This window comes from Diabrotica virgifera, chromosome 4 (assembly GCF_917563875.1).
Source record: "Diabrotica virgifera virgifera chromosome 4, PGI_DIABVI_V3a".
Taxonomy (NCBI): Eukaryota; Metazoa; Arthropoda; class Insecta; order Coleoptera; family Chrysomelidae; genus Diabrotica; species Diabrotica virgifera.
This window is the reverse complement of record NC_065446.1, coordinates 221,421,296-221,442,981: the sequence shown is the minus strand read 5'-3', so window position 1 is coordinate 221,442,981 and position 21,686 is coordinate 221,421,296. Positions and strand designations below refer to the sequence as shown.

At 32.6% G+C, this 21,686-nt stretch overlaps 1 protein-coding gene across 2 annotated transcripts in view; it reads left to right on the top strand.

Annotated features, from left to right (window-relative positions):
- LOC114326408 (outer dynein arm-docking complex subunit 4-like) overlaps positions 1 to 21,686 on the top strand; it is a 135,405-nt gene that overhangs the window by 12,698 nt on the left and 101,021 nt on the right. For both annotated transcript variants that reach the window (XM_050649871.1, XM_050649872.1), the window contains exon 2: positions 17,048 to 17,322. In XM_050649871.1, coding sequence (XP_050505828.1) covers positions 17,048 to 17,322 — 275 coding nt within the window. The remainder of the gene's footprint in view (positions 1 to 17,047; positions 17,323 to 21,686) is intronic.

Genomic DNA, 21,686 nt, shown 5'->3' with positions numbered 1-21,686 from the left:
TATAAATCTTCGTTTTGTCTTCAGCAACAATAATCTGTAAGTTAGAAACTCCTAAGATGTACAGGGCCGCTACAGCTCTAAATGATTATAACGAAATTTGCCCCCTTATTTGCAAACCCAAAAATTATCTCGGCTTCAGTTGGTCGTAGAAATTTTTTATTTTTTTATAAATACTTTGTTTCATCTTTAGCAACAATAATCTGTAAGTTAAAAACTCATAGGATGTAGAGGGCCGCTTCAGCTCTAAATGTTTATAACGAAATTTGACCCCTTATTTTCAAACCCAAAAATTAGAGGTTTAAAAATATTTTACGCATTTATTTACATCAGAATATGAAAATATAAATCTTTCGAAGGAGATTGGATGTTTCACTAACTTTCTACGATTTTTTTTTTCAAAAAGTTAAAGCCTCCGACATTTGACCTCTTGTGATAAACAATTTATAATATCTAAGCAACAAATTCGTTAATCTGGCTTTACAATTTTTTTTATGTTTGGAATTGAAAGATTTCATTTTAAAGCTTTAAAAAATAAAAAAAAATTATTTGTACAATAAATAATGCAATTGTAAAAAACGGCCATTTTGGACTTTTCGCAGGCTGTTTTGCAATAACCAATTAACGAAATTAAACTTACTATAGCTCAAATTGTAGGTTTTTTAATTTACTACAACTTTCTATTAAAAAGTTTTTCTCTAAAATCAATATCCTAAGCTACAAAATTAAAAATCAATAAAAATTGCAAATTTAACAAATGAAAATCGCAATTAAAAAAAAGCGCACAATATTTTTGGTTACATTTTAGTAGAAGTTATTCCTGGCTTCGTCCTTTACAACACCTGATATGTTTCAAAAATTCCTGAATTATATCCTGAAATCGACCTATTTTTCACCCACAGCCTGGGGTATTACATATGCCCTCTAGCGGTGGACCTACAATTATGAAAATAATTTCCAGGCTTTTCCAGAGGCACTTTTACTATAAACCGTTCCTGAGATATGGCCAAGAGCCATTCTTATTGGGACACTAGGTACATTTTACAGCGTACAAACTTCAATAAGGCTTTGGACAGTGGCTCGAATATCGAGTACAATAAAATACTCTTCGTACAGATAATGAAGTTGAGTTTCATTAGTAACAAAGTACATGGACTACACAAGACCAATGCAGTTAATAAACTTTTGTACAGTGTGTCCCAAATTGGTATGTTTTGCAGTGTATACCGAAAACTAGAGGAGATAGAAAAAAAGTAGTTAAGATGTCATGACTTCTTTTTTCGTTAAAGTAACGATTGCCCAATCAAATCATGAATAGCTCCTCACATTATCGAGATACTGGGCGATTATTGAAAAATGTCGAAAACGACAGGGTTACAGATCTTCTTTATTAAGAAAAATTTTAAAAAACTTTATAGGAACTTTTGATAGATATATTATGGACGGATTCATTGGCGTACAAAAAACTTTTTTAGGGGGTCTCGCTAAGGAAATATAAACCAGACTTATGTTTTTTTAAATGGGACACCCTGTATATTTTGACATTTTTCGTTTACCTTTTTAATTCTCTTTCATCTGATATGACATATCATATATCTATTTTCAGTTGTTGGAGCTACTGTGCAAATAAATTGTTTATAGTTGACGTCAGGTTAAAGGCACTTAAAAATAAAACACTCGGTAACGTATTTTAACATTTTAATATTAGGGTACCAATTCTTGACAGTTTTATTAAATTTATTTATTAAAATAAAATCAGTACCTACCTAACTTGAAAATAAAGTAAATACTTAACTGCTTATTATTGGTTCAAAGTGAATTTTTATTTTTAAATTGTTAACCCTGCTGTCCTGTTCGGGTCTATTTGACCCAAAAAATAATTTATTTCTTATTTTACAAATTATTACGCGGCGTAACGATTTGGTGTTTCGTGACTTTATTACCTAATATGAGGTCTTTCAATTGCATATGAGATAAACAATCAACTTCCTGATTTTTTTGATAAAAATGAAATTGTTACCTAGGGTACGTTCGGGTCAATGTGACCCGCGTATTTAAACCGTTAAAAATTTCCTGTGTATGTGTGTTTAGTTGGCAGTATTCTATATTAGCAGTACCTGTGTGTTTGTCAGCCGGATACGTCTGTAAATAAAAACAGGTCTCTGCAAGCTAAATCTTGTAAAATAAACTGTAGTATAGCTGGACGATGTTGCAAACCAAATTATAAATATGACCAACATGGAAGGACAGCATGTATTTGGAACCAACTGGAAAGACATGAATAAAGTTGGTTTCCAAGCATACATTGGTTTTTTATTTTTAGCTCGAGTTTATAAGTATCATGGTAAATCAACTAAAAGTTTGTAGAATGAAGAAACGGGTCGTACTATATTTCGATCAACAATGCCGCTTGATATATTTACAAAAAGTTTGCAAGTAATAGGTTTTCATAACAAAACTACTAGACAGGATAAAATACGTTTTGATAAACTTGCGGCAATAGGTGAAATTTATGAAACATGTGTAGAAAATGTAAAAAATTTTTTTAAGCCTGATGACAATGTTACCGTCGATAAGCAACTAGTTGCCTTTAGAGGCCGCTCTCCCTTCAAATGGTACATTCCAGCAAGCCAGCGAAATATGGCACAAAACTTTGGGGTTTATGTAGTTATGAACAGTAAAACTTCTTACGCTCTAAAATTGCAGATCTATACAGAAATGCGTGTGATGTGTGACTTGAGTAGTGATTTGGAAGGCCACAATATTACGTGTAATAACCTTTTTGCATCGTAAAATTTAGGACAATTTCTTCTAAAACAAGTACAATTTCAAGTAGATACAATGCCGGGGATTATAAGTAAAATAAACCGGAGCTTTCAGCAAAAATCGCGAAAAAAGAAGTTCATAGCTCGTCTTTTTTGCTTTATGCAAGATTTGACAACATTCCTAAAAATAATAAAAATGTTATTCTTATGAGTACTTTGCGTCATGAATCGATGCATCGCTTTCATCAAATGAAAAAGCCCCAAATTATTTTAGATTACAATTCCAATAAGGGAGCAGTGGATACTCTAGATTAGCTTGTTGGCACGTATACATGTGAGAAGAGATAAATCGCTGGCCAATGATTGTTTTTTCTAATCTGCTGGACATTTCTGCCTACAACGCGTTCGTGTTATGGGCATCAATAAGTATCCAATGGAATACCAATAAATTGGGAAAACAGCGAACTTTTCTTGAGGAATTGGGAAAAAACTTATGAAACCAGTCATCATTTCCAGAAAAAATATAACAATAACTAAAGGCTCTTACGAACTGGTAAAAAGTACACGAGCAGGAACAAGTAGACAAGATGGAAATGCTAGTGAACCGTCTATGGACAATCTAACTCCGCCTGCTAAACGAACACGCTGTAAACTTGCCATAAAAACGATAACAAGACTAATTATTATGTTATATATTATATCACAAACATATTTGTAAAATCCATTCTTTTTATTACTGTCCCAGTTGTAAACTGAATTAAATTTTTGTAGATATTTGTTACTAGGCTTTTTTGAAAGAAAAAATGGTTTTTGTTAATAAGGTTTAATTTACATTAACAACATAATTTTTGTTTAATTAACCATAATTTCTTGTTAATAAAGTTTTATTTATCACCATTGTTTCGATTAAGGAGCGTAAACCATAGTTGGGTCATATTGACCCGAACAGTACATTTGTGTAGTTGACTCGAACGGGACAGCAGGGTTAATTCCATATTTTATAAATAAAATTATCACGAAATAGAATACACTGTATTTTATTACCTTTTTCGTTTCCATTTATAATTTTTTGACCCAATATATATATTATTATTGTCTTTTATATTTTCTGTCTAAAATGACATATTGTTACATCTTGTAAGAATGTTCATCTCATCGAGTAGGCTTTGGTAATGTTGGCATGGAAAATAAAACAAAACATCTGTCATCTGGGTTATCTGTCAGAATTAATATTGTCACTAAAGTATTGTCAACAAAAACATGAATTTTGAAAATTATGAAAAATACGATATGCATTTGGCATATATTGAATGTCAAAAGAATGTTATTGCTGCATCTGAATTATATTTTCAACGATATCCAGAAAGAAGGCAACCAGTATATAGTATACAGGTATATAGAAAAATGTAATGAAAATCCAAATTTTTATTCAAAGGTAATATTTAGCGATGAAGCTCGCATATCCAGTTCAGGAATCTTTAACCGACACAATGAACTATATTGGAATGACTCAAATTCCCACTTAGTTCAAGGGATCAGGAGGCAAGGCAGATTCGGTTTTAACGTTAGTTGTTTTGTCAAGCATAATAAATTAGTTTATCACGTATTTGACGATAAACTAACTGCTGCCGGATATGTAGATATCCTAGAAACGAATTTAAATGACATTTTTGATGAGGAATATTTGGCTGATCGGAATACATTTTGGTTCCAACAAGATGGAGCACCTGCCCATAACGCAGAATTCGTTGGAGATTATTTAAATGAAAAATTTCCTAATCAGTGGATTGGAACTTATGGTCCTGTTAGGTGGCCCCCCCGTTCACCAGAACTAAATCCTCCTGATTTTTTTATTTGGGGATTTTTAAAAAACAATATTTATAAAACTGAATTTAACACCAAGGAAGAATTATTACAAAGCATTCATCAAGCATTTAGAAAAATAAAACCAGTGCATATACTCAATTGTGTAAGATCTGTAAGACAAAGGTGTCAATTATTATTACAACAAAACGGGGAGTATTTTGAACATTTATTATAATTTTCATATTTTTGTAAAATTAATTATAGTTGTTACGTTGTTTATTATTGTTGTTTGTTGGTTTATGTTAATGTTATTATTTTTGTAAAATTAATTCTTGTAGTTAAGTAGTTTTTTGTTGTTGGTAAATTTGTTATTCCTATTTTTTAAGTTGATTGATTTTATTTTTGCTAAATAAAAATGTCAAGGATTGGTACCCTAACATTATAATGTTAAAATACGTTACCGAGTGTTTTATTTTTAAGTGCCTTTAACCTGACGTCAACTATAAACAATTTATTTGCACATTAGCTCCAACAACTGAAAATAGATATACGATATGTCATATCAGATGAAAGAGAATTAAAAAGGTAAACGAAAAATGTCAAAATATACAGGGTGTCCCATTTAAAAAAACATAAGTATGGTTTATATTTCCTTAGCGAGACCCCCTAAGAAAGTTTTTTGTACGCCACTGAATCCGTCCATAATATATCTATCAAAAGCTCCTATAAAGTTTTTTAAAATTTTTCTTAATAAAGAAGATCTGTAACCCTGTCGTTTTCGACATTTTTCAATAATCGCCCAGTATCTCGATAATGTGAGGAGCTATTGATGATTTGATTGGGCAATCGTTACTTTAACGAAAAAAGAAGTCATGACATCTTAACTACTTTTTTTCTATCTCCTCTAGTTTTCGGTATACACTGCAAAACATACCAATTTGGGACACCCTGTACATAGTTAGCCTAGTTTGTGGAATGTAATGTATAATTACAAACTTATCTTGATACGGAAAACATCTCATCTATTGACGATAACATTTCGTCTAGTGTAACAAACGCTTCCAAATAATAATTGATCGGGGATTTAGTTACAAAATTGTAGTAAATAATGCGGGTTATATAGGGTGTGAATTTGAAAAGTTGCCACCCCCTATAATTTGGTCCCCATAGAAAATCTAAAAATATACAAAAACACGTCAAATTTATTTGTGAGGGGGACATTTTATAGACTAGATTTCAACCAAATTACACTAACACTCTAGCGGGGGCGGACACAACCCCCAAAATTTTTAATGGAAAGGGGGTTGAGTGATGCCTCATTTTAAAAATCGTTCGATTACCTTTTCAAAAATACAACATAATTTATATTTCTCTTCAGTAATTTTGGAAAAATCAAGTGAAACCGTACAGATATTAAATACAGTCGAACCCGCTTATTGGAATAGCCTTCGTGCCAAGCAAAAGTATTCCTCTAATCGGAATATTCTAATAACAGTAATAACCGATCATTCGTGGCTAGTAAAATTGTTTCGGGACCCCAAATTTCTATTCCTTAAACCGAGATATCCCTTTAAGCGGTATTCTAATAAGCGGGTTCGACTGTATCGAGTTCAGAACTCCAAAAAATTTTTTGGAGTATTGAACTCCAAATTGAATTTTTTTTTGGGGTGTTGAAGTATTTAGAGTATTTTTTGAAGTATTTTCGGAAAAATCAAGTAAAACCGTAAATATATTAAGTATCGAGTTCAGAACTCCAAATTTTTTTAGAGTATTGAGTTAAAGATTGTTCCAAAAGTATAGAAAGGAAATATAAGGCATGCGGTATTTTTGAAAAGGTAATTTAATGACCTTCAAAATGAAGTATCACTCAACCCCCCTTTTATTAAAGATTTTGGAGGTTGTGTCCGCCCCCGCTATAGGGTTGATGTAATTTAGTTGAAAACTGGTCTACAAAATGTCCCCCTCACAAATAAATTTGACGTGTTTTTGCATATTTTTAGATTTTATATAGGGACCAAATTATAGGGGGTGGCAACTTTTCAAATTGACACACTGTATGTATATTTTCGCTGTCTCCTCTTTTCGGTTTAGAACGAAATTATTATTTTCTATTAGTTTTACTCCTAACTGGGTATGCGGCGCCACGTTTTCGTTGGAATTTTGCCACCCTGAACAGGCAGGAACTAAGATGCAATTTATAGATCTCCCCTGGCGTTCCTTTTTCAGCATTCGGTTGGTTTGTAAATTTTAAAAACCTCGAAGGTTTTACCAGAAACTTGGTCTTAATCTTCTTCAGATGTGAATCCACTAATGGATGTTAGCGATCACATTTTCCATTAGCTCTCTGTTTCTTGCAATGTGTATCATATATTGCATGTCATTAATCCCTGTCCATTGCCTTATGTTTCGGAGCCCGGACATTCTCTTACTAGTTTAGAGAAAAAAGGAAAAAATATCCTGTTGGTGACACAACCCCCTCCAGGGCAAAATCAAATTTTTTAAGTAATATGGACATCTGTAGTAATAATATGTTTCCTGCACCCGATTTTGATGATATACATAGTTATAAATAAATGAAAATCAAAAAACGGTAAATTTTAGCTTTTTACGTCTATTACTGAAAAGTTAAGCATTTTAAACAAATTTAAGAGTAAGAAGCTCATAAACCGTATAAAAAAATTTAATATGGCTTTCGCTGAATATGTCTATCCTTATTGGTTGCTTCGAAAATTACAAAATAAATCATAAATTTTAAGTTTATATAAATATTCATAACTTATGTAAAAATTAACTTAGAACCTTCTTATTACATGGAATGCTGAGACTTCTCGTGCTTAAATCATGCCCTAAATTTTAAAGCAATTGGTCAAATAGTTTAAAAGTTATTTAATTTGTTTTTCCCAAATTAACTTTTTTTGCAACACTATAAGTCAGAAAATGATGAAGTTACAGTAATATTTTGAATAGTTTACGAAAGAAAAAGATTTACACTATTAATTTAATTAAAAAAACGCTGGACGGAAGGGCCGCCCGAGAACTTTATCGTGCCGATCTATTATCGTTATGGTACTAGATATTGGCATTCTATAAAAATAACAAAGTTACTCGTTATTTTGATATTTTAGAAACACCTACTGTACTTAAAAGTATTTTATGGTTCTACGCATCATTAATTCCTGCATTTGAGAAAATGTTCGATGCCATATTTCGGGGACACACTATAGATGTGTAGATTATTGCATAAATCAATAGAATATTATAGTCATACTTTCATTTCAAATTAGTTCATTTTTCTGAGAAATTAATAGTTTACAATATTTGCATTTCATTCTATTTCGATTAGGCCAGTCAATGCGCGAGATTAAGAACAAGATATTATCTCCAAATTCTATCCTACTGCATGGATTTTAATGAAATTTTGGGAGTAGCCCAATCTCCTAATTCAAAGTCTATCCTATATACTATGGCGCTTTTATCATGGGGGAAGTTCCCACCACATCTCAGGGTTGAAATATTTTTATTTTCGAATTACATGGAGAAAAAGGAAGATTTTTAAGAAAATTTAAAAATTCATTCTATAATTTGATCACATTTTTTAAAAAAACCATTCATTTTAAACCCGTTTAACTTTTTGAAAGTAGAAATAACACTATATTAAAAGGTATTGAGAAGAAAAACAATGCATTTAAATTATGGTGGATTGGGAGTTAAACGTATATACTTTTCATTTTTCCTTAAAGTACATTAGTCATTATATTTTTTGCACCATATCTGGCTTAGTTTGTAAGTAACCGACATTTAACGGTGCTCGTTTTAAAGGCCTTTTCAAACACTACAAAAGGTGTTGGTAGCATTATACACCTAAAACCTACCGTTCCTCTGTTATTTCAAGTTGAATACACCAATTTGAGCATGCACCAAAAAACAAACTATTTTCACCTACCATATCTCTTTTTGTATTATAAATAGAACATTTACGAAGGAACGAATCTCTTTATTATTTATAATCTAAAAAATGTTTTATATAGAGTTTTTAGTTCGATGCATAGTTTTTAAGGTATTCACAAAAAATCCGTCCGAAAAGGTGTCATTTTTCAATGAAAATGGCCAATTTTCAACTACGCATAACTCAAAAAGTATTGAGTTCTCAAAAAAAAGTATAGACCAGTTTTTGCTTAGAAATAGGTTCTTCAGCCACTTCCGTGCTTATTTTGACCAACAAATTTTCCACCCCATTGAAGAAGTGGGAACCGCCCCAAGATAAAAGCGCCATAGTATATAGGGTAGATTTTGTTTCTTGAGCTATTCCCTACTTACTGTGAAAATATCAAGTACATCAATGTAGTAGGATGGAATTCGGAGCCAAATACCCTCATTGACTGCTCTACAATAATGCTCTGCTATGAACGCGTGAGAGAGGACACACATAAGATTATGGCTACGGCTCCACGGGCTGGAAATTGACGCTTAAGTTCGTTTTACGGCTACTGCTAGCGTCAATTTCTCGCCCGTGGAGCCTTAGCCTATAGCAAAATTTTTATTTACCGTAACTTTTCGAGTTTTTGAGCTATAGCAATAAATTTGATGTCATTGGAAAGGTAATTTTGCATTCTTTCAAAATGTGTTAAAATATACAGGGCGTATCAAAAAAATTAAGATTTTTTATTCATTTCCGGTTCATCCGGAAGCCATGTTTTTGGTAAAATTTATTGTGATAATAGATAATAAAATACCATATATGTCTGCAAAATTTCAAATTTTAGTTTCTATTAAGAAGGAAGTTACGGGCACTCGAATATTTTTTTATAAAAAATTTATAACTCCCCTCCTATGGGGAGTTAAGATATATGACTAATGTCATTCAATTTACTGATAGGATATCAAAAATATATCAAAAAATAAAAAAATTCCTTGGAGCCATTTTTGAGAAAATCTAGTTCAAATTTATGTCAAAATTTGACCCCTTAAATATAGGCAACCCGTAACTTTTTCTGAAAAACGATAACATCTTTCTTATAGCCCCATCTTTAGGCTATATAACGACTTTTTCCAATTAAACTTATCTTCAAAAACTTTTTAGATAGATAGGGAAATGTGTCGGGGGGGCGGTCGGCCATGTTGGCCGCCATTTTGAATTTGGAAATGTCAAATTCCGTACTTTTATTTACCTATCGATGAGCTTACTTTGAGTTGAATTTCATTTATTTCTGTCAAAATTTGCAAAAATGGGCCCTAAATAACCCCCCTATTTCGGCCCCCCTTTGAGAGATTTTTTTTAAAAGCTTAGTTTCTCGACAAAATTCTCTTAAACTTACTCATACCGAATTTCATCAAAATCGGTCCAGTAGTTTTTGCTGGGCGGTGGCGACATACGTACGTACATACGTACGTACATACGTACGTACATACGTACGTACATACGTACGTACATACTTCCGACATGTTTTTTTATTTGCTTTTTAGACTCAGGGGGACTCAAAACGTCGAAAAAAAGTGAAATCTGAAAAAATTTTTTTTGCACGATCCTATAACTTTATCTATTATACTATACTACGTATATAGTACGATAAAGTAAAAATGACGAAAAATAATTCTAAATATTGCAAAATTATTTTGCAAAAATGGGGGGCTAACTTCGTCCCTAATTATCCTAGGACAATTGTTTTTCTTTCTAAATGTGTATAAAAATTAAGTCTTTCTAAATATGAAAAAAAAATTTTTCTACGGGTAACGGTTAAAAAGTTATTCTAATTGTTTATAAGTAAGCAAAAAATCGACAGGTTTTTGCAAAATAATTTTACGCTGTTTAAAATTACTTTTTGTGTTTTTTTAAATTAAGTTAATAGTACAAATGTTCTTCTTTCATAAATTGTCCGAAGTGTAACTGTAACCTCATAATTTTCTGACTTATAGTGTTGCAAAAAAAATTAATTTGGGAAAAACAAATGAAATAACTTTTAAACTATTTAAACAATTGCTTTGAAATTTAAAATATAATTAAAGCAGAAGAAGTATCAGCACTACGTGTAATACGAAGGTTCTATCTTAATTTTTACAGAAGTTATGAACATTTATAAAATCTCAAAATTTATGATTAATTTTGCAATTTTCTGGGCAACAAATAAGGATAGACATATTCAGCGAACGCCGTAATGAAATTTTTTATATGATTTATGAGTTTCTTATTCTAAAATTTGTTTAGAATGCGTCCCCTTTTAGTAATAGACGAAAAAAGCGAAACTGTACTGTTTTTTGATTTTATTTGTTTATAACTATGTACATCATCAAAATCGGCTGCAGGAAATATATAGGTTATTCTTATACAGGGTGTCCAGAAACTCTACCGACAAACGAAGACAGGAGATTCCTCAGATACTTTTAAGACAATTTAACCCAATTCCCCTAGTCCGAAAATGCTTCCTAAGGGAGCTAGAGCTCTTTGAAGATGGCGCCCTGTAATTAGTTTTTCTTAAATACCTCCAGAACGCTTCTATTTAGAAAAACGAAAATTGGTATGCTTATTTACTTTCCAGAAGTGAATCTATTCCACCCATTGCGAGTTTCTAGTACGGGTCATAGGCGTCCGTTTTGGGTAGGGAAACGGTTATTTTATCGCCTAACTTTTTTGTCTTTAATTTTTAAGCATGTTTGACTCTGAATTATTTAATTGTGGTACTAAAAGGTACTCTGACTTTAAGTCGATAGGGTACTCCGTTTTCTAGAAAAATCGATTTGAAAATCTTTCGTTCTTTGAATAGGGAACTTACACTAAAAATTTTTTTTGCTTAAAATTGTTAATTTATGTTTAAAAATGTTATATTCAAAATATTACGTCTTAACAATGAATAGTGTACGTACAACATCTGATCAAAGTTCCGCGCCTAAAATTTCCGTTTCAAACAACTTCAAAAGCGCGAGCTTGGGTCTGACGTCACAGGCCACATTTATCGTTTTCGCCCGTTTGCTTTGAATGCAGTTTGCCATTGCCAGTTGTGCGTGTCGAATAACTGTGACGTTTGCTCGGTATTTATGTTATTGTATTTAGTGTAGTTTAGTGTATTTACTGTGTAATATACTTTATCAAAATGGAAAACAAATCTGCGCAATATAAGTACTGTATAGTGCCTGGATGCACCTGGATGCATCAAAAAGTTCTTTTTTATGAAATTACTTTTGTCGTTTCTTGTGTTGAAAAAAGAAACAAGTAACTTAAAAATACACAAAACTTAGTAATAAAAGTAAGAATAACTAAAAAGTATTGGTGCTACTATAGTATGCGGTCTACAGTCATGTTTATACTATAGCTTGCGGTCTACCGAGGGATGCTGTGTGAGTATACCCTATTCCACGAACATACGCCTGTTTTGGATTACTTCGACAACGAATATTTTACTGTGCAAAATAAGAAGAACGAAAGTAAATTGCAAATTACATTGTTGTTTATTGGAATAATTATTAGCGCCATTTACTTTCGTACTTCTTATGTTGTACAGTAAAATATTCGTTGTCGAAGTAATCCAAAACAGGCGTATCTTCGTGGAATGGCCCATATAAGCTGAGATGATACAGATATTAACTTGTAAAATTACAATAATGATTCTTCTTATTTATGCGTATTATTAACTTTGTAAAGAAGGGTTTTGTTGGCTATCGGTACGTCTGCTAATCACCATAATCTTTTCTCAGAAGGCTTTGAACACAATAATGAAAGGCTCCAGTAGGTACTAATAAACATTACAATCAAATATAATAAACTTCATAAAAATTTAGTTTCTTTATTATTATGCAAATTACACCGTAATCTTTTCCAGGATATACGAAATCCTTCGATTAGAGTTAGGTAGATGAAACCCACGGGGAAAACCGTTTACTATAATACATATAATGGTACCAATTTCAGTTTGAAACTAAGCTCATTGGGTAACTACTTACAATATATAAGATGAACATAAATAATACGTAGGAATTTTCAATTAAAGGCGATTAAAATGAACTGTTGTACTTAATCGCTTTCTTTTGAAAACCCCTCGTGAGTAATAATACTTATACGTTATAAACACATTCATCATCAAGCCTCAAAAGTCCACTGCTGAACATAGGCCTCCTCCCCTCGTTTCCAACCCCATCTATCCTGCGCCGCCCTCATCCAGTTTTTATTTACCTTTCTCAAGTCGTCAGTCCATCTTGTAGGCGGTCGACCGACGCTTCTCTTGTCTTCTCTTGGCCTCCATTCCAATAACCTCTTCGTCCATCGCCCATCTGTCATTCTGGCTACGTGTCCTGCCCATCTCCACTTCAACCTGGCTATCCTCTCGATGACGTCAGTCACCTTTGTTCTTCTGATTTCTTCGTTTCTGATTTTGTGTCGCAGAGTTATTCCTAACATTGACCGCTCCATTCTTCTCTGCGTGACTCTTAGTTTGGTAGTCGAGGCTTTAGTTAAGGTAAGTGTTTCTGATCCGTACGTCAAGACTGGGAGGACACACTGATCGAATACCTTTCTCTTTAGACATGTGGGTAACTCACTTTTAAAAGTTTCTCTCAGTTTTCCAAATGCAAAACACATTAGTAATTTCTAAAGATTTATAAAATTCACTTTAAAGTAAATAAACTGATTGTAGAACTATGCAAGAATACAAATAATAGCTGGTAATATCCATTTAAATACGATTAAAATGTAATACACCCGTAATACCTAATCGTAGACGTAGATGATTGTGGCCTCTGACGTCAGACCAATAGAAGGACGTTCAAGAGCCTCCTAAGATATTTGAATGTTATAGCATTTTCAAAGCGCCGTAATTAGCGTACGGGTTAAAAATATTTGTTTTTTCGCATGCAAGCGTTTTAAGATCATGTTACCTTATGTTTTTTAATATTATTTTGATATATAAAAATTTATGCAAGTTCCCTAAAAAAAAGATTAAAAAAAAAACTATTTAGAAAGATGAAAACTAGTACATTTATTTATATTCCAGAGATTAATCGATTTTATTAACGGCGAATTTCTAGTACCGGTCATAGACGTTCGTTTTGGGTAGGTCAACAGTTATTTAATACCATAACTTTATTGTCTTTAATTTTTAAGTATTTTTGACAATAGATTATTCAATTATGATATATTCGAGTACTAAAAGTTACTCTTGCTTTAAGTTGGTAAAATACATCGTTTTTTTTTAAATTGTTTTCAATTTTTTTTTCAAATTCCCAAAGCTAAAACTTTCAAATCGATTTTTCTAGAAAATGGTGTGTCCTACCGACTTAAAGTAAGAGTACCTTTTAGTACTAGAATACCTCACAATTTAATAATCCAGTATCAAAAATGCTTAAAAGTTGAAGACAAAAAAGTTATGCGATAAAATAACCGTTGCCCTACCCAAAACGGACGCCTATGACCGGTATTAGAAATTCGCAATGGATGGAGTCGATTCATTTCTGGAAAGTAAATATGTATACAAATTTTCGTTTTTCTAAATAGAAGCGTTCTGGAGGTATTTAAGAAAAACTAATTACAGGGCGCCATCTTCAAAGAGCTCTAGCTCCCTTAGGAAGCATTTTCGGACTAGGTGAATTGGGTTAAATTGTCTTAAAATTATCTGAGAAATCTCCTGTCTTCGTTTGTCGGTAGAGTTTCTGGACACCCTGTATATGTCCATACTACTCAAAAAATTTGGTTTCGACCTGGAGGGGAATGTGTCACTAGAAGAATCTTATTTCTCTGGACTATACGTCCGTTACTCCGATGGCCTTCCTTTTTTAGCATTTGGTTGAGTTGTAAATTCTAGAAACCACGAAGGTATTACCAGAAGCTTGGTCTCAATAAACGTTTTATTTTTGACATTACTTTTATTTTATTAAAGTAAAACTTTCAATTTTCATTAACAATAATTACTTAACATCTTCTTGATGCCAACGCTGTCACCAATGTTACATTGTTTTAAAATTAGTTTATTCAGCACCAACTTGTTTAGAATACAATAACAACTATAAACTTCAAAACTGAAACAATAATGTTCTTGCAACTGTCAGATTCCTGTAGTTATATGCATTTTCTGACATTCCAGATATTACTCGGCAATTTCGAAATTTTCCTGTAGTATCTCGAGTATTCTAGATTTATTTATGGCCCAGTAAATGACCGTTTTGGAGTGTAATTTTCAGGGGCAACTTCGAATTGCATGAAAATTTGGATTTAGGTTCTACTTACCCTCCACTTCAAAGTTGAATTTGTGCCGTTGGTTGCTTTTACTTGGGGGGTGAGAGTGACCCCTTCTCGGGGATGAAAAAACGCATGTTAAAACTAAGCCCGTAAATGGATCAATTGACTTATTATAAGCAACTTTCGTTCTATAGAGTTTTTTTATGTAAGTCAATACTTTTCGAGTTATTTACGATTGAAAATATTTCGACAAAAAAACTACGTTTTCAGACTGTTTCTAGCAAATAACTCAAGAAGTACACATTTTATGGAAAAAAATATTGCAATAGTGTAGCTTATAAAAGACCAAAAAGATTATGTATTAATAAAGTCCACAAACTGAGTATAAACAAAGTTGTAGCTCATTAAAATACGTTATTATTCGCCCAACTCCAAATCGAACATTTCAACTTAAAATCACCGAAAAATTAAGCAATTTTCGGGAAAAACTTATTAACATTTTGTAAAGTGTTTAAAAAAAGCTTTATAGTTGACTTTAAATGTATGTATATTATTTATGTGATCTGTAAATTTGACCGGCTTGAAGTGCTTATTTTTAAAAAAATTTGGTTTTGTAATAAAAAAAAAATTTATAAACATTTTGGAATTTTTTTTTTCAAAATTACTTAAAAAGTGTTAGTGATACGAAAAATCTCAAACAATAAAAAATGTAGGTTTTGCTGTTATAAATATGCTTGTTTCATTTTGTTTTTCTGTGATGCAAAAATTTGCTTAAGATATTATGGCTGTTCAAAGTTGGCATACACTCGTGATTAGTGATTCGTTCAAGCATTTTCAACTATAACACTTTCAAAAATAAGCACTTTAAACCGTTGAAACTGGCAGATCATATAAAAAATAGATAAGTAAAGTAAATTGTTTGTATAGCGGTAACGATTAGTTTGGTTTGGGGAACTAAACATGGGGGATTTCCATGATTTTTTTACCAAAAAAAGGGGCCAACGATATTTTGAGAGTAACTCGCTTATTGTTAATGCTAGAAACTTTTATAAATAATTAAAAGCTTTTTTTAGAGACTAAAAAAGTTTAAATTGCTTGTTCCCAAAGAGTGCTTCATTTTTTGGATATTTCACGATGAAATTATCGATTTGGAATTGCACGAATAAAAACGTATTTTTCATGAGCCACAAATTTCCTTTTTGCTGGATCTATATACTTCACGAATACACAACGCTTTTCGTTGTTTTTCTAAGCTACATTTTTGATAAAAATATTTTTGTTGATAAAATATTTACTTATTCATTTATTTGCGAAAAACCGTCTGAAAACATAGTTTTTTTTTTGTCGAAAAATAATCATTTTTAATCGCAAATAACTCGAAAAGCATTGACTTACGTAAAAAACTCTATAGAACGAAAGTTGCTTATAATCTAGGTCTGGATCCCGCGTATGAAAAAAAAGTTGATTAATAGCAAGCTGAAAATTTGTTAATAGCTTAAGGGTGTCTAGTCGGATAAACTTGGATATATGGGAACACTGGAACAGGGGCAGTTTTAATTGTGGAACAGGTTAAAAATTTGGAACGGTCACACCACGAAAACGGCACATTTATTTTGTCCGACAGAACAGACTTAAACTCTCCGAAGAGAGATTAAACTCTCATGCAAAAATCAGACTGCTATTTATCACCTGTCATAATTCCTGTCATTTGACATACTCTACATGTTCCACTCATTAAAACGCCCATTTGGTGATAAATAGAAGTCTGATTTTTGCATGATAGTTTAATCTCTGTTCGAAGAGTTTAAGTCTGTTCTGTCGGACAAAATACATGTGCCGTTTTGGTGGTCTGACCGTTCCAAATTTTTAACCTGTTCCACAATTAAAACTTCCCCTGTTCCAATGTTCCCATATATCAAGGTTTGTCCGACTAGACACCCTTAAGCTATTAACAAATTTTCAGCTTGCTATTAATCAACTTTTTTTTCATACGCGGGATCCAGACCTATCAGTCAATTCCTCCATTTCCCGGCTTATCTTGAACGTAGATTTTTTCACCCCCGAGAAGGGGTGACTGTCACCCCCTAAGTTAAAGCAACCAACGGTACAAATTCAACTTTGAATTGGAGGGTAAGTAGAACCTAAATCCAAATTTTTATGCAATTCGGAGTTGCCCCTGAAAATTACACGCTATCGCCGTATTTCCCGTTCATTTACTGGGCTATTTATACTTTTTCCTTTTTCGTCAAGGGGTTTCTTTATTTGTATAAATCTTACTGAACTGTCGTAACAATAATATGAATTTTATTTTATATTTTAGCTTTAATCTTCTTTAATAAGGCTGTATCTCAAACACCAACTAACATAAGGTCTCTACTGGGTCGATCGAAGGCCAGAGCAGCAGCATGCTATTATATAGGTGCATTGGCGGACACGTATAGAGCGTTTAGCATTGCACCTGATAATCCGACTGTGTCTGCTCAAAGAGCGCTTAATCTGTATTTAATGTCAGAGTTCGAAACCGCCTTAATTCACAATTTGAGACATCTCACGGAAAGAATAAAGCCGGAAGTGTTCTCAGATGGAGTTCGACATGTAAGTTTAGTATTGAAATCACTTAGAATAAATATTTTATAAATTTTAATATTTTTTTAAATTAATTCTGTTATAATATATAGATTGTCTGTTTTATAGATTTTTAAAAGGCGTTCGACCGGGTGCAACAAAGCACCTTGATAGAAATATTTAACGACATCGTCATCAACATCAATAGAATAGAATAGAATAGAAATATGCTTTATTGTCATGAAAAATTTAACAATTTTATAGACAAAGCTTACAAGAATCATAAATAAGAACAATAACAAATAACAAATACAATTTACTAAAATGATATAAATCGTCTATATAAATAAAAATAATGAAGAGAAACAAAAAAAAAACAGTAACGATCTATTGCAAAATTTAAAAAAAAAATTTGCTAATTGCATATTCTACCTTAAGAAATTTAATAAGTTAAGTTAAGCTGCTGCATATGACACTCAAATATAGATTAAGATTATACTTATAAATAAGAATACTGTACTTTCTTAGTTATTGGTTAAGAAACTCTGCTGTTGAATAATATGCTTTAGTCAGATAAATAGGCTTTAGTCATTTTACGGAACTTGGGGAAAGATGTTGCAGATTTAAGTTGTAGAGGGAGATGGTTGTAAAATTTTTTGCAGAATATAATATAGATTTCTTTACTAACTCACTGGACGGGATCGGTAAATAGATGTCAAAGGTAGAATTTCTGGTGGAATAGTCATGCCTAGGTCTTGCTGGAAAGACATGTAGATGTTTACGAATTAAGCAAACAGTTTCTAAAATATATAAAGAAGGTAGTGTTAGAATCCTGTGATCTTTGAAGTAGCTTCTGCAATGTGTTGTTCTTCTGAGGCCAAACAGATATCTTATTGCTCTTTTTTGTAATTTAAAAATAACATCAGTTTGGGCAGCCGTACCAGAACCCCAAAAAGGGAGACCATATCGAAGATGTGGCTCGAACAAAGAAAAATATGTTATTTTGGAAGAAGCTAAATTCATTTCCTTCGAAACAGATCTTATTGCAAAGCAAGCTGAGGATAGTTTCTTGCTTAACACATCAATATAAAGGGACCATTTCAGATTGCTATCTAAAAAAATTCCAAGAAACTTTACAGAATCAACGATACTGATCTGGCTGTTATGAAGAGGTAAGGGTTGAAGAGCTGCTTTATAGGACAATGCTACTGTTTTATCTACGTTAAAAGGGAGTAAATTTGAATCGGACCAAGATTTTATTGTAAGTAGATCAGAAGTTATAGTAGCATGAAGAGTTGCGATATTTGAGTTGCTCCAAGTGATACTGGTATTATCAGCAAAAAGAAAAACTTTTCCATCGATTTTTAAGCTAGTGATGTCATTAATAAAGATAAGGAAAAGTAGAGGACCCAATACTGAACCTTGTGGTACCCCACATACAACATTTTTGAGACTAGAGTCTGTATCATTTGCTCTAACCAGTTGTTTCCTATTATCCAAGTAAGATTGAAACCAGTTCGAAGAAATACCTCGAATTCCGTAGAAATCTAGTTTTTTTATCAAAATGTCGTGATTCACACAATCAAAAGATTTGGCATAATCACAAAAAACAGTGGCAGTGTGCAGATTATTGTTTAATGCTTGATAAACCTCATGTAGTACAGAAAACATGGCATCTGTGGTACATTTATTATTTAAAAAGCCGAACTGATTTTGTGATAAAATATTGTTATCAACGAGAAAGGACATAAGTCGGGCTTTTATGAGTCTCTCAATAATTTTGGAGAGTACCGGTAGTAATGCAATAAGTCTATAATTGCAGGCATTTGATTTTTCACCACCCTTATGAAGAGGAATAATGATGGCCGTCTTTAGGCACTCTGGAAATTTACCTTTCTCAAAAGAATCATTAATTAGAGAGATAAGGACTCCCAACACACTGTCTGGGAGATTTGAGAACATTTTTATGGATAGTCCATCGGTACTACAGGAAGATTTGCTTTTGATATTATTAATTGTCTGAATCAGTTCAGATCTATCAACCGGTCTTATAAAGAATGAATTCGAGACCTTTCCTGAATTAGGGAGATAGGAAATGGGATCTTGTTGTGACACAATAGTTGATGTTATATTTTTACTCACATTAACAAAGTATTCATTTAGATTTTCTGGGTCTGGAAGGGAAAATGTTTGAGCTGTGTGAGTTTTATTACGAAGATCGTTTATTATGGACCAAGTTTCTTTTGCAACACTTTTAGAGCTTCTCAGACGATTTTGATAGTACAATTTTTTAGCTGATTTTATAAGTTTTAAATAGATTGCCCTGTACTTGGTGATATATTCAGTAACAGAGACGTTGGTAGTAAATTTCTTGATGTACAGTAGTGAACGCATATTTTGGATGATATGCGGGCACCTTTGGTAGTCCAGGGTTTGTGATGTTTTGGCTTAATTGTGATTAAAGGAAATGCTTTATTAAAGATACAGACAAGCTTATTCAAAAAGTCACTGAAATTATTATCGACGTTCATATAAGGAAAGGGCCACTCAGAGGTTAAGCATAAATTTTGGAATTTACGAAAATTCCGAGCGGAAAAAATCCTGCCTAAACGTCGAGTTTTCGAAGAGTGCTTGCTAAAGATGGAAACTTCGTATAAACCGCTTCATGATCAGATAGTCCTGCATTAACAGTTGTAGCGCAGACATCACGGGGTGAGAAGTCTGAGACAATATAATCAATAATGGTAGATGAAGTTTTTGTAATCCTTGTAGGAGAATCAATGTGCATTGTTAGACCATACGATTCAAATATGTTGACTAGGGATATTTGTGTAGCACAAGCAGCAGCATAATTAATGTTAAAGTCCCCGCATAAAATTTTTCTGCTTTTATGGGGCAGGTCATCTAACAAATTAAGCAGGTTCTGAAAAAATAGTTCCACGGAAGAGTCAGGTGATCTATAAATGCAAATAATATAAAGATTAAAGTTCTTACTGTAAACTAAGGAAAACTCAAAGAATGCTTCGCTTAATAGAAAATCATATTTTGTTACCAGAGAAAAATCATTATTTGTAGAAAGAATCAGGGTACCTCCATGCGCTGAACTTTGACGATCGTACCTAGCAATAGTGGAATATTTTTCTACAAAAAAAGGCTCGTTGACTTCAAGCCAGTGCTCAGTAACCGCAACTATCGGAGGAAACCCTAATTCCTCTAGAAATAGAAATAATTCATCAGTTTTATATCTTATAGAACGAATATTAATCAGAACCATGCTAAAGTTGTTATCACTAAAATAATTTGAGGATTGTAGTCCCTCGGAACACGTCGTGATGTTTAAAAATTTCGTTTAGGAGACACAGCGGAATAGTAATTTTGGTGACATTCCCTTGATTTTTGTAAATGGATAATTCTTTCAGAAGCGAGAAAGGACCTAAAAGCAGCAAGATCAGCTTCCACCTCATCTGGACCAATTCCATAGACTTCGTTAAATTCTAGAAGAATTTTTCGTAGATCTTCCGTGTTGGTAGGAAGCCCTTCGTAAGCCAAAAACAGTTTAACGCTTGTGTTCGTAAATCCATCGTAAAATACAGAAGCAGGTTGGTCGTGTAGATAAGCAAGATGAAGTTTAATGGATTTTAAGATATCCGGTTCCCTTAATCTGGCTAGAAGATACCGACTATTAGAATTATTGGTTAATCTAACTCTTGGTGGAGTCAAAGGATCCAGATTTATAGATGGTTCTAAAGTATCTTTCTTAACGAAATTAATTTGCGTATGGAAAGGATTCTTAGATTTACAAATTTCGATGGCCTGCTTGTCTGAACATATATTTGTGTTCTGTACTTCATCTTTGTTGTTGTATAAACTGGTAACTGGATTTTCCGGGATAACAGGGCTTCTGATATTCTTCGGATTCTTATGTGACTCGGATGGTTCGGAATATGAAGATTCAATGGACCATTTAATGATTACACCAGGTGGCCAAATTTTCTTATTAAATAGTAAGTTAATCGATGATCTAGATTTTATGCCTATTTTAAATGAAGAACCAGTTGATGTGTCGGCATCTTTAACGAGGGCGTAACATCTAATATATTCTTTGATACCTAGCTTCTCTTTAATGTAGTGTACCACTTGTATAGGGGTGTATATTGGGGTTAAGTTACTAATAATTACAAACTGACATTTATCTTCTGTGTTTTTTGACTTTTGCTCTGGACTTACTTCGCAACATTGAGGCTCTTCAGTTTGGGTACTTGTGGTGGCATAAAATGTTTTTTTGTTCAATACCTCTTTTTTTGTTGGTAAGGTAGGTAAATTTTTGGAAATATTGCTCATTTGATTTGAGATTTCACTGACATTTGAATAAAGCCTTCCTAATCCTACCTTAA